At 35.3% G+C, this 19765-nt stretch overlaps 1 protein-coding gene across 1 annotated transcript; it reads right to left on the bottom strand.

The window, feature by feature from the left end:
* Nucleotides 1-10718: 10718 nt before the first annotated feature.
* On the bottom strand, nt 10719-18969 carry LOC132295477 (putative late blight resistance protein homolog R1B-17). The gene is made up of 2 exons (XM_059793758.1): nt 14947-18969; nt 10719-10984 (listed from the first exon to the last, which is right to left on the bottom strand). Exon 1 carries the CDS (start codon nt 18525-18527, stop codon nt 14952-14954), a length of 3576 nt encoding a protein of 1191 aa, XP_059649741.1. The 5' UTR covers nt 18528-18969; the 3' UTR covers nt 10719-10984; nt 14947-14951.
* Nucleotides 18970-19765: the final 796 nt, after the last annotated feature.

The raw sequence follows: 19765 nt of genomic DNA on the forward strand, positions 1-19765 counted from the left end.
GTTTTCTTTATAGAATACATTGATGCCATGTGTAGTGAATTGCACACTTTGTAATTGACATTATGTATGTCATTTTATAATTGAAACTCTAAGGCATGGATTATGTGGTTTTAACCTACTTGTGCATGGAAGGTGTTTTCATGCATTATATAAGTTATGTATAAGTTGTGAACTTATTTGGTTTAATTGTGGAATCTTGGAACATTGTTGAGTTGAGATGGCTAGGGTTTGGCTCTAGTACGGGGACGTGAGTCCTCTAAGTCATTGAGATAGTGCGCACTTAGGGTGGTCTTCCCTGCGGGTTAGTGCCCGGAATAACAATTGAGGTCTCGGCAGAATTCCGAGCGTAGATGTCTCAGTCTTCCATTATTTGTTTTCGCATTCAATTCCAAGTTAACAATCATGTTTATATTGTAACTTGTGGTTTTAGTTATTGGCGATTTTGATGTTGTTAAGTACATCCATGTATATGATTTTAATGAATCATTTTGATGTTGTTAAGTACATCCATACTAAATTAATATATTTAGTTGATTTCAAACTTTTAGATTTCTAGTTGATAACCTAGAGAACCTATGTCTTGATGTGTGGTATTAGATATTCTAATTATGCTAAATTGTTATATTTAGTTGATGTTGCATTTTAGACTTCAAGTTGATTACCTTGAGAATCTATATGTTGTTGCTTTGTGTAAGCATGCTCCTATGTTGTTGCTTTGTGTAAGCATGACCCTATGTTGCTAAAATTGCATGAATGAGGTGATTGATGCTAGAAATGATTCTAGGTAGCTAGGATACTCCTTGAGTCTCACATTTGACATAGACGTTAGGTGGAATGAACCACAATAATTAAATCATGCAAACTTGTAAAACGTAGGTCGATGCATGCTCATTTCCTACGAGTAGCTTTATGTTACTCACCCCTATGATACTGGGGCATATTTCAGGTACGAGAATCAAGGTTGCGATTCTCGTCATGCTTGGATGATTGGTGGACTTGAAGATTTTCATTTCTTGTAAAGGTTGGCTTGAAAAGCCATTTGTAGCCTTATATGTCAAAAAAATGTATATTTGAATTTAAACATGTAATGTGTACATGAGTGCACTCCTTACAATGTATTTGACATGTATAAGATGAGGCCGGAGGCCAATGACATGTATTTGTATCCTATGCAGTTTTGACTTCATGATATATTATGAAAATATTGAAAAATGTTAAGTTATTGTCTCACTATGTTTGCATCGGTCATTTCCGGGAGCCGCGGACCATTCCCGCGCGCTCAAAATCACTTATTACGTTTGTGTGCATATTTGTTTCAGCCTAGAAGTGTATTTGGGGTCAAAAGTATGTTTGGTGCAAACTTACATTTTTTCGCCGTTTTGAGCCTAAACTGAGCATAAGGGCATTTTGGGGTTTTCACTTAAAAAATAAAGTTTTCTTTTGGCATGGTTGGCTAGAAAACATTATTTTGAGGGTAATTTCTTTTTTGTGTTTTTCTCAAAAAGGCCCAGAAAGTCCTCAAAATTGCATTTCAAGTCAGCATTTCAGGAACAGCCTACAGGAGTTCGAGCACTCTAAATGGGGAGTTCGAGCGCTCGAACTTTGGGCAGATCTCTTAGGGCAATTTTCGAGCGTTCGAAGTCCTTGTTCAAGTGCTCAAAGTACTGTTCATGGGTGTGTGTGTCTTGGTTCAGCACTGCACCTCCGACTTCAAATCATCATAACTTCTTCATTTTAACTCCGAATTGGTCCGTTCTTGAGTCTAAATTGATCGCGTCGAAATAAGCTTTCCAATGGTACTAATTAGAGCTTCAGATTCTTCTTGTGGATCAAGTTATTCAAGTTTTAGTAAGGTAGTGTCTGTTTTTGGTTCGAACCGGGATAGGGTTTCCCTTCCTTCGACTTCAGAACTTGATATCTTTGCCGTCCGGACCCCAAATCAAGTGATTCTTGAGTCTATCTTTATTAATTTTTTGTTGTCTTTCCAATGGTGTGCACTGTGGCACCCATTTTAGTGTGGAATGACCATTTTGCCCCTAGGTTCATTCTTTTCCGTTTTTGAAACGTTGCTTCCGCATTTTCTTCCTTTGGGTTTCGTGACCTCGTCGAGGGTCACATTGGTGTCTTAGAGGAGTGTTGTATCTCTAAAAACCGTTGTTCTATCTTTTGCTTCCGCATTTTGGATCCATTTTGGGTCATCACAGGACACAGGGTCGTCACAAGAAGACTGTATGAGGCGCTGGTGAATTGATCTCAAAAGGAATTTTTTATTTTACCCCTCAGACACTTGATGCAGCGGATTGCAATTCTAAGGCAGTAATTTGGATTTCTGTGTTGTCTAGCTTATTTGAATTGTATTTGGTGTGTTGACACTTGTTGTAAATGGCAATGAGGCATGATCCCTCACCCCATTGTTGAGTGGTAGTGAGGCTTTACATCCTCACCCCATTGTTGAGTGAGCTTTGAGAGCTTATTGGGTCCAAGCGTGGTTGCTTCGGACAGGGGGAGTGCGTGGATGCACTGAAATGTCCTAGTGTGTGTGTATTAGTTGTGAAAACTAATGTCTATTCTGGTGTATGGATATGTGCAGAGAGTGAGACAGCTGAGTGTGTAACAAGATACATACAACTAGTGGATTGCTTATTGGCCGAGGCCAAGAACCAAGGTTTTCCCTATTTAAGAGGGTTTCCTTATAAATCTCGTATTATCTATTCTTTGAATGCTTGCTTAGTTGTGTGACAAAGTTTTTGAAAGCAAATATGTAACCAATTTACCCCCCCTCCCCCCTCTTGGTTCAATAAAAACACTAATCTCTATCTAGAGATTTGTAAATTCTATTTACAACAATATGAAAGTTATCTATGTAAAATAAAGCTATCTTTACATACGGTTCAATCCCCTTTTTATAACTTGCCTTAAGTAAAAATTCTAATAGTAGCCAGAAAATGACACTATGAACGTTTGTGAAACTACTGCCTATTATGAACCAAATCCCCAAATGCAAATTGGTGGTGAATTTAAAATATATACACACACACACACACACAAATTACGATCTTGGTGAGTTTCAATGGTTGAAATCTATTTATTACCCAACTTGTGAATAGAACCCAAATTGAAGATGGATGAGCTTTTTAAGGATTTTCTTTTCAATTAATACAAAATTTATATATTTATATTACTATATATTGATTATAGGTAGTGCAAAAGAGGGATTAGGAGTTGGGGCGGTGGTAGTGTATGTCATCGTCGACATCATAATAATCATTGTCGGCACCATCACCATCACCATCACCATCACCATCACACACAATCATCGACATCGTTACCAAGCCCCATACGGATCTGAAAATCCTTATGCAAAAACATATATATATATATATGAATGTATGTATATAGATATGAAAATATATGGGTGTTATATACATATATGTGTTGAAGATATTGAGATTGAGAAACTCCAAGAGATGAGAGAGAAATTAGTTTTTTTTTTTTTTTAAACCTTCTGGACAAAAAATAATGATTTTTTATAAATGTTGGACAAAATAGTAATTTTTCATGTAATTCTTTCATTACATAAGTATTAAAATATAAAGCGCATATACTTCTTACACACACATGTAACATTTATGGGAGGTCAAAGTAACAAGACTCAAACGCATCATCTAAGTGTAATTTGACAAAACGTCAAGGGAGGTCAATGTAATTTATCCATATATATATATATATATATATATACACACACACACAAAATAAATTAAAACATATAGAAAAAGAAAACAAGAAAGGATAAAATATAAGATTAAATACTGAAACAAAACTGTCTCTCAACTTCTTGTAATCTTCAAATTAGTTCAATAATGATAAAATTTGTGTGCAAAGTAGAAACTTCCCAAATTCAAAGAGTAGGCAGAATGAGTAGGTTAAGTTGGGTACCCATTTTAGCCCATTATCTACTAATTAATTGTATGGGTACCAAATTATTTACCCATTAATTACCCACTTATTCAAATTGAGTACCCAAATAATTTAATTGTAATGTGCAGGTTTGGGTTGTTTAATGGGTTTGGGTATAGATTGTCACCCTATGCAATATGTAGAAGTCCAAAATAATTGTGCATTCTGAGTAAATCAACCATGAAGATACTTCTAAACAACCACTTAAAGAATAGATACACTGAGCTTACCATGTTGCCAAAGATGTTTAACTGTATTGTTTGTTCTTCGATCAGTCTCTTGGGGACTCTCAAGATTTTGCCTTGGCCTGTAGAAATATTCAGGCCAACTCATAAGACCACCATGTTCCCTACTTAGGGATCGAGAGTGATGATCAAGTGAAATTAATGAAGACGGCCTTCTCGAGAGAGCTCCATTGGCTTCAAATGCAGCAATGTCAAATATAATAACTCTCGCCCATGTCTCAAACTGATAGCAGGATCGTTGACGAGAAAAACTCCCTGGCTTGTTACATGTTATTGTAGGTGCAGAAAATTTTGGATCGAATGTGGTAGCTCGACCCAAAGAATTTTACACTTAAACACTTAATCAAAAAACATAAAAACAAAAGTAGAAGACAGGAAATTAGGTTAAGGAAGAACAAGGGCTTATAGATCCGGGAATCGAATGCCTTTTCATTTGGTCTTACCCTTGTATTTATATTCGTATAGTGAGATTATTTTGGAGCCGTTATTGTGTGTTATATATATGATTTCCATTGTCTACTGATTCTTTATAATCTGTTTGTTGAGCGTTACTCCCAGTCGTCTTGACGACAGATATATACCCGACAAAAAACCGACTTGCACGTGGCAACAACCAATTTGGCCACAACACTTTCCTCTCTTGCTCTGCTCGTAGCCTCTCTCACTCTACAAAATCTTCGAATCGACGATCCAAGGATGAAACATAGTTCCGACGCCCCACCGCCACCATCGTTTCACATCGCCGATCATTCCGTTCAGTTCAGTCTCGCCGAGCACATCCTTTTTGGCGAAACAATGCCCTTATTTCGGAAGCGAGATTATGGCTAGTGGTAGTGTCATCAGCGTCGGAGGAAGTGTGGTTCACTCAGTCATCGTCGCCATCGTCATCTTGGAATAACACGATTTCAGTGATTGGAGGGAGAGAGAAGGGTTCTTGGTGGTGACCTAGAATCCACAGGTGTGATCCATTTTCTTGGTCCATGATCTGGTAGTGGAGTAGGTCTAGATGATGATGGTTGAAGAGATCTAAAGTGTTTTTCTCTCTAAAATTCGTGCCCTCTCTCTAGTTTTGGTGATTCGTGTCCATATATGGTGGGGCTGGGGGTGTTGACAGTGGTGGTGGTGAATTGGGAAAGATGTTTCTGGGTTTGGTGATATAAGAGCAGTATTGCTATATTACGGAGTCGGTTATAACTCGGTTTTTTTAAGTCGGCTAAATAGCAATACACTTAATTATTTTGCTTGGTTTAGGTTTTTCTTTGCCCAATGCAATCATTTTGCTTGGTTTTATTGTGGTATTAACCCACCCCCCCCCCCCCCCCCCAAAAACAAAAAAACACTTTTCCCCTAATTCTTTTTATAAATCTGATTTATGTAAATGTAAGGAATTGTAACTGTGTTTTGGAAGTGGAGTGGTTTATACTTGGAAGTGGAGTGGTTTATACATGTAAAGGCTGATCATTACCCTTCCTTTGTTTTTTGCTTTTGGGAGTTGGTTCTGTGGATGTTGCGCAGCCGTTTCTCATCCGCACGCTTACTGTCCTTGTTGTCATCTTGGAGCTTTACATTGAGAGAACAACTTTATACTTGAGAAGTTCTTCCCTGCAGCGATCCTGCTCATCTCGCATTAGGATGGTCAGTCCCTTATCCTTCAATTTCTATTTTGTTGTTCTTCTTTTTCTACTTAACTCCGTCACTATGAGTCAAGAGAGCAGCAGTCGCACCCTAAGCGCTAGGGTTTCTGAGTCTGGATTATAGCGTTAGTACTCAACCTTCATTCATTTTTTACTTCAATTAAATCTAACCCTTTTCAGTGTTCCTGAATTTTTGTTAAAATATCAACGTCACTTTTTCAAACAGCTAGGAGTGAATATCAATGCGTCCACCATAAAATATAATTGGAAAAGTGATTTTTTGTGAGAGAAGCTGCGTACATAGACCATGCTATTTATTAAGTAAAAAAGAAAATAATTTATCAAATTTTCACACTTAAGAGTCTGAGACTGCTTCATCTCAAGTGAAAAGGTAAAAGTTGAGGAATTTGTATCATGTGTCCTTTTTAGTTGTGTATGTGCCTGTTTGGTTATCTGCGTTTAAATTGACGATGAAATAATTACGTAAATGTGTCAAAATTTTAATTTACTGGTATTTTATTTTTGTAACACAATATAATATGTTACATTTACAATATAAATTTGTTGAGCAAGTGTTACATTATTATTGCTTGATTGTTGTATTTCATGATGTAATAGGTTGTGATGTGATGCAGTATGTTACAAAGCTGATTCACACGGAATGACATGAGACGGGATGTGATAAGGGTAGGGGGTGAGCAAATAATTAGTGGTTTTGCGAATCCGATCCGATCCGTGTAGATCGAATCGGATCACTACACCCACAGTTCGGTGACAGATTCAAAAAAATCAAATTCGTAGTTCACGGATCGGATCATGAATTGGACAATTAACAATCCGATCCGATCCGTGTGTCCGATCTGTGAAATTTATATACATATTTTCGGATAATATATTAATTAATTTAATTAGTTAATGATAATTGTACTCTAAGGATGTATTAGTTAATAATTATTTAAATATATGAATTAATACTAATAAATTAAAATTTTATGTGTTTATGTTAGTGTTAAAAGATAACTAAATAATAAATAATATTAGTTATAAAAATAAAAATAACAGATAATAAATAAACTCAATCCGTAGATCCAATTCGATCCGATATTACACAGATCCAATCCAATCCGATTCGTGGGATAACAGATTAAAATTTTTCTAATTCGTTAAGAACGGATCGGATTAAGATTGATGCCTAATCCGATCCGATCCGTAGCTACCCCTAGATAAGGGTATTACGTTGTTGTAAGGGTGGCAATTCATGTTGACGAGTCGTATTTTGTCTTGTCCGGTATGAGTATTATGTTATGCACGTGGGTTGAACACGATACGATTATTATTCGTGTCAAGAAACCTTGATACAGGAAGTGGTGTAGTCAGAAATTTTCTTCTGTGGGGGCAATCTTTAATAACAAATATATATATAAATATAAATATAAATATATATATATATATATATATATATATATATATATATAATTTGAACCAAAACAATATATGTAAAAATCTATACGATTTTTCAGATTATTCATTGCTGTTTAAAAATTGAGTTCATTCAATTAAATATACTAAAAAAAAAATCATATTCAATGAATTAAGAATAAGATATGAAAAAGAAAATAATACAGTTATATAACTGTTCTAATATATCACATAAGTGAAAAAAATAAAAACACAAACTAAAATTTAAAAGAACAACAAGCCCTAAAGTAATTTTGATAGTAATAACTAATAATTTTTTGAATTAAAATTATAATATCAAATAATAATAAATTTAGATGACAAAAAAAAATATCAGATTAGTTGTCTGCCGCAATGCAGTACGACTGAGTGAGTGTCTATCTACTGGTAAATGGTTGCTCCGCTTGCTTTATTTGGATTGTGGAAAATGTTGAAGATGAAAATGTGATGGAAATAATCCATTTATTTGTGCTAAAGTCAAAAAGTGTGGTAGAATATCTCGATGAAATGTTTTTTTTTTTTTTTTTTTGGAAAGTGGTAAATAATATAATATTTTGAGAAATTAGAAAAAAATATCATAATTTCTGGGAAAGTATAAATTTATAGATATATTATATATATTTACAATTGTGTCATGATTATATTCCTCCCGTGAATGAGCTTTAGGTTATATATATATGTGTGTGTGTGTGTGTGCACTGTTAAATTTTAGGGGGCAACATTACAAATATAAAAATCTTTCTATATAAAATTTTAAAAAATTAAAAGTTGAGTGGGGGCAGTTGCCCCCACTTGTCCCTCTGTGGCTACGCCATTGGATACAGGACACGATTAGTATACCAGAAACACGACACGACGTGCGTAATTCGTTTAATAAATAAATCAAAACATGACACTACACGACACGACACACCACATTTAAATTATTTCTAACACGAACATGACTTGCTTATCTAACACATTTAGTTAAATGGACCATTTTTAACATAAACACGATACGTTTATCTAACAAGTTTAGTTAAACAATTGTAAACGAGTTAATAATTTAAACACAAATACAAACGTTTAATCGCTGTATCAATTCAAATTGACACAATTACGACACAAATTCAATTAATCTAAATCTCGTGTACGAGTTGTGTTTCAAATATTGTCAATCGTACGTTGTTATATTGGTGTTGCTTTTCATGATGTAAAGTGTGTTGCATTGTGTCATAGTAATATATTGCGTAGCTAATTTAGATGAAATGGGACATAAGGGTAGCAAAAGTTAACACGACTCGTCAACACAATTCGAACACGATATGAGTTAAACGAATTTGGGTTGACCTTAAACAGGTTCGGGTCATAAACGGGTTGACACGATTAACCCGTTTAGTTAATCGTGTCGTGTTTGAGTTAAGGAGTTCAACACATGTAACTTGTTTATTCATGTTTAACTATATATATCCTAAATAAATTTCTATTTAAATTCTAAAATTACTATATAAACTTGTGTTTTATAATTTAATCTTTTGTAAACTAGAAACTATTTATTTAGTAATTTGGTTGATTAAAATTTATATTTTTTTTAGTATTTATTATTTTATTAAGTATTATTAATAATTTAATAATATAATTTTTTTTTTTTTTTTTTTGTAAATAATTGTAACCTGTTTAATGACCAAGTCGGATTAGCGTTGAGAGTCCCTAACACGATTATTAAATGGATCGTGTTTGGATTGAACTATTTAGTATAATATTCTATTATCACGGTTGTGAGACAGGAGGGAATCCCTAATTCAAAGTGGAGAGTTGATTCAGTACATTTTCTCCTATTGTAAACTTGATGCGGTCTACCCCACACGGTGTTTCACAGTTGACACGGTTGCGTGCACTCGACGCTGGCCATTTGCCTATATATATGAACTTTATCTGCACTCTCTCGAGCATCTATAGCTAATCCTTGTTACTCTCTCACACACAGTAGCACACACTGTCTCCCTCTCTCTCTCTCTCTCTCTCTCTGTATATACCTATGGATGCTCCTGGCGAAGCCACCACCGCACCCAGCCCCCCGCCGCCTTTCGAGAGGGCTCTTGCAACTCCCACAAGAGGCGGCGCCGCCACAGAATATCCTGAGGTTCCAAAGAGAGGCCAGATTCTCAAGAATATTCTTAAAATAGAATTTCCTCGTCTGTTTTTTCAGTGACAACTGATAAATCTTGCCAAATAAAACCATGTCATTGAATTCTTTTTATTTAGAAAAACATTTTTTTACTGAAATCTCAAATTTAATTGTGTAGCTTGAGTTTATCTATAAACCTTTTAAAATAATCGGTGCCGATATCATCAGTCTTCTATTTATATCACATAACGAGATTTAATTTTTCGTAAAAATAAATCGACTATCATGTGGATGGTGTGTGATGGTTGCATTATCATTAACTCCTTTTGTTGCGAATTGATGAGATCAAAAAGCGTTTCACATCATATTCAGAAAGGAATTTGTTAGGTTTGACTTGGTGTTTCCCAGGGATTGTTACTCGACCTAGATGTCAAGTGTGTGCATTGGTTGATTAGTGCTGGTAATGTTATTAATTTTGCCCAAACAAAAAAATAAAAGAAATTTAGAAAACAAAAAAATTAAAAGAAATTTAGATGATAAATTATTCTCATTGGTCCCGCATATCAATGAGAATAATTATGTATTATATATATATATATAATGATTCTAATTTAAAAATTACACCTAATAATAACTATCCTCTTTGTCTTATTTTACATGTTTTGGACCGTCACGTTCCCGAAACCAAATGAGACGGAAATAGTAAAAGATAAATATATATGTATGGTCCAGAAATATGGTCAAAGGCTTCGTCCACCTACAAAAAAAATCAATCATTTCTAAAAGAGTAAAAGCCAAATCTACATCTCTCCCTGTCAGCCCCCACCAAATATTCGACCAGGTAAGGTGCACATGCCATACAAGTGACATTCTATTATTATTATTATTATGCACATGTATATTTTTCATGGAGTTGGTGTTCCTTAAATCATCACCGTTGGATGGTTATAAGAAACTTTCATTCTACAAGTCAGATTCTATCAAGGGTTGGTGATAATTTTAACAACAATGGGTCTTTCAAAGGGTCGGTCCTCCAGTTAGATAATGTCTTAAATTAAGGACTGTAACATGTTGTGCTGCCAAATTTGATTCCATGAGCAGGCCCTCATGGAGACATAAAATGGACCCTTATACAACCTTACTGCAATATTATACATAATCAGTTTGGTTTGACACCTACTTCATCAATAACTTTAATGCCTTGAACCTGCAGTATACTTGTACAACATAACAAAACCCCAAATTTGATTTCATGGGCAGACCCTCTGTTAACAAAACCCCTAAACAGAATCTAAATCTAACATAAAACTTAGAGAGTAACAAAAGAATGAACTTCTATTTATTTTTTTCTCACCCACTCATAAATCCCATATGAACATTCAGAATTCAAAATATCTCATCAAATACAATCATTCCATTCTCACAAATTGATCCAATGACAAATGATATTCTTCGCTAAAATTAAACTTAAAGTAATAACATTTCAAACCTATGATCAAACTCCAAAAAACAGAAATCCACATTCTTCATGCCCAATTAGGATCCTTCATTATTCCATACTCCTTCAGGCTTCAATGCATAACCTGAAATATGGTAGGAGTAAGCTAGACAACCCGGTAAGAAATAACCCTATCCTCAATAAACATGTTATGAAAGCATATATATTGGAGACAATCAGTACAACAATAGACCAGCAAAATCAAATCTGGAAAGCTTGATTACAGCAAATGTAACTTGTACGTTAGTTTGGTTAGCTATAATTTCCAGATTCGTCAAGGCATTACAACAATAATATAATAAAAATTCATGGCACCAAGTTCTTCATTAAACAAGTTCAATGGATATCACAATAATTTGTCAAACATATTTTAAAATATCATATTCCAACTCTGCATATTAAATAACAAACGCAAGAATAAGTATCAAATATGCCAATAAAAGAAGCTATGTAACCAATTTTCAATATTAATGAGACCACGTATCACTATACCGTTCAATGAATTTTGAGTGTTTCAACCTCGGGATGTTTGCAATCCTACATGCCTCACAGGGATGCTACAATGCCCCTTCAGAGGTGGTGGGCATTCCACCCTCTCAACATTCTATCACACTAGGCTTCTATCCTTCAAATCAAACCGAATTCAACATGTCTTGTTTCGACAAAATATCAATTTTCTTACCGCATTAGCATACCACACAAACCCATTTGTCATATTATTTAACATTATTTGTGTTGCTGATTGCTCCTCTGTTTTCTGTATATACTAAGGTAAGGAAGGGGGCTGCACACTTGGCTGTATCTCAGAAGCCATTTCATACAAAGGCAAGTCCCTCATTTGGTACTACAATTATGCAACTTTTCTTTTGGATTAAATTTAATAAGTTAGGTCATGTAGGGCTGTTGTGTGCAGTCAATTTAACATCTGTTAACTGGATAAGTTTCAATCAATCTAGCTATCGATGGATGCATTCTGGATCTCAAAATGTCTTGTTCTAAAATCTTAATCGATCGAGGTTTACTATTTTGTAAAAAGTTATGCGTTTAAAAAATCATTTTATCAAAAAAATCTAACTTTGATAAACAAAATTTAAACATTATTTTGAGCATTCTGAAGATCAAACCTTGGTCGCTAAGGTCTCAAGTTACCTTAACCTAGACATGTGATTGAGCCATGAGAGAATCACGGTGTGTTCTTTGCTGTGTTCCATCACCAACATCTTTTGAGGTTGTAAAGAAATGACTCACAACATTCACACAGTATAACTTACACTTTTCCTTTAGGTACTGGTCATTAGAATCGACTCACATACCTAACACCATAATACTTCCACAGAGAAGAGGATATATTAGCCATTTGGTAGGGTGTCCAATAAAGCTATGGTTGTGTCAATGTTGGAATCGCCGTTATTTATTCCAGAATTAGAAAATTTAGTCCACAAAATTCTAGGGTTCAATTATCCTAAAAGGTTTCAGCTGCGCACTTTGACCATGTCCATATTATGAATCCATCGACATTGCCACCGTAACACTATTGTCATCTACACTTATAACATTATACAACTACACACCTCTCAATAGCTAAAATTTGAAATTATTGCATCTTTCACAGATATGAAGGTATGGTAAAGCTTTGATGCATTAACTCTTAAAACTTGTCCAAGGTATTCAATTAAGCATACAAAGTCATAACTTTAATCAACATCTACCTTTAAGTTGAATGCCATCTCACCTAATTATCAATCAAGTATACAACTTCCACATTATTCAAGTTTTTATTAGTTTCATTAACATTAAGTAGTTACCTAGACGTTAATATTTAACATTTTCTGTTTATGCTAATCTAGTTCCTCAACTAAACCTACTAACTCCAACATGTTTATATTTCAAATCAAGATTACCGCCTTAGTTTTATAAGATCGGCCAATTGCCCTATACCATACCTACACTCTGATACACATACAATAACTAGTAAGTTTGCTGCCTAAGGCTCCAATACAGATCAAATCCTTTTGCTCTCAAGACTTGACTATATCTTAGGAGCCGTTTCGTACAAAGGCTAGCTCCCTCATTCAATAATTACCTTGTACTAGTGATCTCTCATACACTGAGAAATTGTATTGTTATAAAACTTCCTTTCTTGGTTACAATCCAGGAAAGGCAACCAAGTATTTTGTAGGCCAGCTTCGAGTAAGACACCAACTCTTTTACTTCACGCCTTTGAATTTCAGAAGTCAAGTCATGTAGGGCTGTTAGGTGCAGTCATATTAACACCTATTCATGCCAAATTTTAACATACTACTAGTATTTTTTTAAAAAACTCTCACTAAATGGCTTTCCGTTCAGTGAGGGCATATTAGTCATGTGGTAGGGTACCGATAAACCTATAGTTGTGTCTTAATCACGTTGGACTCACCATTATTTCAGGTAAGGGTCAATAAATTTTACCCTTCAACTCGTGTCACTTTGAAGGATTTAGGGGGATATCAACTTGCAACGAGACCATTCACTAAAATCCCTAAATTCTTTAATTCTAACAAAAGAGGTGTAGAGAAAGACTATTTAGAATGCAAACAAGACAAAAATAAATTAAAAAAGACTATTTAGAATGCAAACAAGACAAAAATAAATTAAAAAATAAAAATAAAAATAAGCACCAACATTATCATTAACAAATTTTGCCCATCCTTGTGTTCAAGTGGGTCCTTCAGTCCCTACGCACCTAGACTCACTACGTTCTCAAGACAAGGGTTCCACCATTTGATTTGATTTTGCTAATTCAAATGCTCAGCATTTTTTTGAAAGAAATTGGCTTTTATCTAGTATAAAATCCTAATGAATAATTTTTGTCAAAACAGTGACAGAGTATTGTTTATAAGGATATTCAGCTAATCATTTCCTCTGCACTGTTGCTCTTACAGGAGACAGATACTGGAATATCCTCGGTACTTTCAGTCCCTATCTGAATTTATTTTAGACCTGGTGAAACTTTCTTTAATCCCACTTCTTCAGTGATGTATCAAGAGGAAAAACTTATGTTTGGATCCATATTTCTTGAAGTTCAAATTTATTTGCCATGATCTTAATACAAGATAGCTTTCAAAACTCAAAACCTCAACAGTCTCTCTTAAGTTCAACTCTCTGTGAAAGACAACCCGAAAAATCATTCATACCTATTTTACCTAAACTCATTCCAATGCATCACGAAGACCCCCCACACCAACCCTCCAAATATACAGGCTTTTTTCACACACTTGAATACAAGGCTTCATGTCTTCATTGTGTAGTTCCACCACCACTTCTCATCCTAGCAGAGGATGAAATTTTGAATTTGTTGATGAAGGGAATCAGTAGTAATCCTATAAAGAATAACTGCCCACGAACCTTACATGAAACTGATAGCCCCTAAACTTGAACCAAGGGATATGATTATTAAGCATCAATTATTAGAGAGTCAACTTAAAAACTTCAACATCTCAAATTATTGTTCTGAGTAATTTGAGAAAACAATTTATTTGAACATAAATGTAGAGCAAAATATCAGAAGTGCAACATGTGCGAACCAGAATCACAACAAAAATAGATATATTCACCAAAAACTAGCTTGCTTGTAGTTTTCATCTAAAAACTTCGTAAATGCAATCCTTGGACTCTCAGGCGGATGCATAAATATGTAACTTCATTTAGGAGGTGCAATATACTACATCAAATTCTCAACAGAGCTAGAAACGAAGTATACAGAGATTATAGTTTTATCTAAATATAAAATATGTTAATTTTCCAGATCATTAACTGCCTTTATAATATACATGAAGCCAAATCTGACCCAAACATTGAAATGCTCCTTTAGATTGATCCTTCGTGTGGTAAACCTGTCTATATTTTGAGTTTTGCCCGTGATCTAGCATAATAATAATCGGACCTTATAATAAAAAGGATTGAAATACAAAGGTGAAGAGGGAATTGAATTCACAGCCAAAATTCCAAAAAGAAAGAATCGTACATATCATTAAAGAAAGAAAGAAAAGTGAGAGACAGAGATCTTACTATTATTAGAACATTCTCCCATGATTCCATTCAAGGATTTGGATCTTCAGCCCATTATTTCCCATTCTCCTTTGTTGTTCTTGAATTTCTCTCACAGAGTTTTCAGCAGAGCAACTACAACGCCGCAGTTGAATCATCTCTAGTGTAGGTATATCTCCCAAACTAGATGGGATCTCCTCAAGTCTTACACATTCCTCTAATACCAATTGTTGAAGGCAGGGGAAGTGGTTGCTGGAAGCATTCCATTGGCCAACATCCAAGCCTCGAAATTTCAAGAATCTGAGTTTTCGAAACTCCCCATCACTAGTGTCCCATCTTGAGCCCTCAAATGCCTCATCTAATAATTTGAGAACCTCAAGGTTGGGTAACATCCCGAGGATCGACATTTCCTCCCAACTTAGACCGACATATGATAAAGTTAGGCTTCTGAGACTTGGGGGAAAATTATCCAGATGGAAAAACCTTTTGCAGTCACGGGATAACACATTCAATGTTTCAAGGTGAATCAGAAAGTTCAGTTTAGGGAAATGATCATCCCCATTTAACCTTTTCCTAATATCACATTTTAGTTTTATGAGATTGGGAATCCATTTCAAGGCTCGCTCCTCTCCACTATAAAGATGCAGTTTGCCTAATGTTTGTAAGTTAGCCAATAAGAAAGCATCTCCATCGTTGGGTATGCTAGAGAATTCAATACCCCATTCAACACAGAGATGCCTCAACTTCACTTTCTTCCAGATATCATCTGATAAAACTAACAAATTTTGGCCTTCAAGAAAAAGGGTTTCTAGGTTCAAGAGGTTGAATTTTGATGGCAGGAAAATCTTTTGCCGTTCAACATGCAGTGCTAAATACCTCAAAAGGACCAAGTAATGTATTCCCCCAGGGAAAAAAGGAATTTGGATGGATGATAAATCCAAAACCCTAAGAAGTATGAAATCTTGATCAATGAGTGACACATTTCTTGGATAAAAGTTACCCCATGTATTTGAATGACCAAAGGATACGATAGAGCAGACTTTGGACGCATAGGGATAATGTTTCAAAGAAGTAAAATTGACATGGTCAGGATGTATGCACATGCGACGATGTTTATTTAAGGTGGTACTTGAAGAAGATCCAAAAATCTGCTGAAAAATATTCTCTTCGTCATGTTTTTCAAAGATCTGCTCAAAGAATTTCTCTTCCTGAACCTTATCACAAATTCTCTCAAGTAAATTCTCTTTGTGACCTTCTATGGAAATCTGATGAAGAAAATTCTCTTCTTGAGCTTTGCTCAGGCACAAGTCACGCAAGAGATCATGTACTCTGCACGCTTTGATTTCACCATTGGACCTTTTCTTCGAAACAATTACAAGGCTTCTATCAATTAGATCCATCAAGTAATTCACTGCAACCTCCTCCAAAGTCTTCTGCTCATTTTTCCATATAAATCCCTCGGCAACCCATAACCAGATCAATTTCTGCACTGGAATTTCATGGTCTTCTATAAATGCCCCGAGATAGAGGAAGCATGGTTTCAAGTAATGGGGCAAGTGGTTGTAACTGAGTTCTAGTGTGTGCATGTATTGCTCTGGGTCACTCACCATGTATGAACTTACACTTTTGGCAACATGCTTCCACCATTCCAGTGTCTTGTCTTGTTTTGCAAGAAGTCCAGATATCACGACAATTGCAAGGGGTAGTCCTCGAGTTTTTCTTGCAATTTTTTTTCCAATTTCCATCAAGTTTAGAGGGCAGCTTTCTTTGAGAAATGTCTTCAATCGCAATAAATCCCAACTTTCATCTTCATTCAGAAAGCGCAAACGATGAGGTTTAGCATGTAAAGCGACCGCCACATCTTCGTGTCGAGTGGTAAAAAGAATTCTACTGCCATTGCTGTCATTTGGAAAATATCTTTTCAGATCATTCCAAGGCTCCGAATTCCATATATCATCCATGATAATAAGATATCTATTACCCTTTAACCGTTTGTACAACTTTTCACCTAACTTTTCATTGTACTCCTCCTCAGTTAACTTTTTTTTTCCTAAATCCTCTCCAGTTAACTTTTCGTCACTCAAGTTACGAACATCATCTCTAGACTGGAAGGCAGAGCTAAAAACGGCATGCAACAAAACCTCCTTTTTATATACTTGTGACACATAAATCCATGCACAAATATAGAAGTGATATTGAATGAGACAATCATTGTAAACTTTTTTGGCCAGAGTTGTCTTACCGAGTCCAGGCATCCCAATGATGGCTATGCACTTCAGCTGCTTTTCATGTTCTTCAGTAAGCAGCTCCTTTATGTTCTCTGTTTCTTCATCGAGACCAACTACCGTTTCTTCCTGTACCATTGGGCTGATTGGTGCTGGTGAAGTTTGATGGGAAGACTTTCCAAATTGCTGTATTCCTATGCCACACAGTTTCTCCTCATAAATCTGCCTCACCTCTGTTTTAATAGACTTAATGCATTTGGTGACATTCCCAAAACCATGACGAATTTTATCAGCCGAGCAATGAAGCCATGTGAGAGTCAATTCCCTTTCATAAAAATTTATGTCCGTCTTCATGGAATCAATCATACATAAACCACGGAGAGGATCAGGAAGATATGTAGAAACCATCTGTTCTAACAACTTCAACCTGCGAAGAAATTCATCAGCCATGTGAGAATCAAGTGATGATGCCTTCTCATAAATAGTCATCACTTTTTTCTCCATCAGCAGCACTCGGGGTGTAAAATATGAACAAGAAAGTCCCTCGAGCAGGTCAGACATCTCTTGGGACAAGGAGAGGAGGAGATGAATGTCATCAGCAATGTCAAATTCAGACCAAATGATTCTCGATTCGAGATCCACGCAAGCAAATATCATGTCTTGGTCTGCTTCACACAAATAAACATGACGTCTGCGAAAGCAATCACGAATCTTTCTACTCCGATAGACCATCATTTCAGACAATTTGAAGAGGAAACGGATTTCATCAGGCATGTCAGACTCAAACCATGTGATAATCAGTCTCTTTCTCATCTCATTTTGTGGAGCTCTTGTCCAACCCGTCTCTGTCTCAAAACACTTCATCGCGTATATCTTGGTAGCCTTAACATCTTCTCCGATATCACCATTTTTCTCAGCCAATTGAGACTCAAACCATGAGAGAAGATTTATCAACTCTGTTCGAAGATACTTCACTAAATCTATCTCTTGCATCATAGTTTTAAAGCAACAATTGATTTTCTCAGCTAAATCAACCATCTTACATGACAAACTGACAAAGATATGCAATTTATCAGTAAAGACTCTTGCATCTTTGTCCAAGACAGAATTGAGGACTAGCGAATCGATTGTTTCTTCAACCTCGCAAGTAACATACCTGATTCTTGAGACAAGTAGTTTCAGCTGCTCATGCTCATTGAGTTTCTCTTCCGAATCTCTGAGAAATTTTCCAAGGAATTGCATGTCCTGGTAAAGCGATTCGATTTGGTCCTGGTCTATGAGTTTATTCTCATAAGCCTCCAGAATTAACTGATCATCGGAGTTTATAAGCTGCATCATCTTCTCCAGCAGAAATTCGACAGTAGCCTTGACTGTCATCTTCAAAATGATCAATGAAACAAACTGCTATGCAATGCTATGATTTTGAAACAAAACTATGTATTTGTTTTGTGAGTAATTGAACTCTTAAAAACTGTGAAACCCTTGGAAATTTGAAACAACCAACAGTCTAGTCTTTCTGATTGAGATCACGGTGTTGACTTGAAAAGCGTATCAAGTCTTTCTCGCCTTCTTTTTCCTTTTTCCCCTTGCCTTTTTCTTTTTGTTTTTAGTGGCACTGTCGGTATCGGATTAATTATTTTATTTAATAATTTAATTAAATGGAAATTTGAAACAACCCACAGTCTAACGTGTTTGTAGTCTTTCTCGCTTTTCTCGTTACCTTTTCTCTTTTTGTTTTTTAGCACTGTCCGTGTCGGATTAATTATTTTATTTGATAATTTAATTAAATAGAAGATCATATTAGTTTCCTACATTGACATTTTTACATTCCACACCGTCAACTTATATGAGAATGACAAACCAAACCACGTTTATTTTTCCAAGGGTAAAAGAGTCTTTTAATATTTATATAAATGACAGTAGTTATGACTTTCAGTGTGTATAATTCAAGTGGGTTATTTTCAAATCTTGCATTACTTCAAGAAATTTGTTGCAATTAACTGTATTATATAAGACTTCTTCATAGCTTTATTAATTTTATGAGGAGTTGTATGATGTAGAGAGAGTTATACCAATATGATGAGAGTTTTTTTTCCTATATACATGAATACCCTTCTCATATATTTTTTTGTCACTAGTGAGAGGGGGAGAGAGAAAAAAAAAAAGATTTTGTCACTTTATATGTCGTTTTAAGATGTTCTGTTACATAGAATTTGTTTTGAATGCGGAAGCCAAGTGAGAGATTGGACACTTTGTATGTTCATCTTATTTTTAAAATTATCAGACGTGTTTCTTTAATACATAGGATTTGTTTGAAAGTGTAGGTTTAGTGTCCAAAATAACAAAATACCTTCTTTAATACATATGATTTGTTTGAAAGTGTAGGTCAAGTGTCCAAAATAACAAAATACCGAAACATTCCATGACAAGTTTAGGCTATTCCAAGCTTTGGCAAATTCTGTCTACCTTAAAAAAGTCAATACTTTGGGGTGCTAAGCCTGGTAATGTCCTTGCAATGCCTATAAATTCAGGGCTAAAGTTTTTCCACAGCAAATTCAATTCAAGGCATTAAACTTGATTTCAACATATCGCAACGCAACTGTAGTCTGAGGACT

The sequence above is a fragment of the Cornus florida genome, unplaced genomic scaffold (genome assembly GCF_030987335.1).
Source record: "Cornus florida cultivar Cherokee Brave unplaced genomic scaffold, ASM3098733v1 CherokeeBrave_3.0.0_Hap2_Chr02, whole genome shotgun sequence".
Classification (NCBI taxonomy): Eukaryota; Viridiplantae; Streptophyta; class Magnoliopsida; order Cornales; family Cornaceae; genus Cornus; species Cornus florida.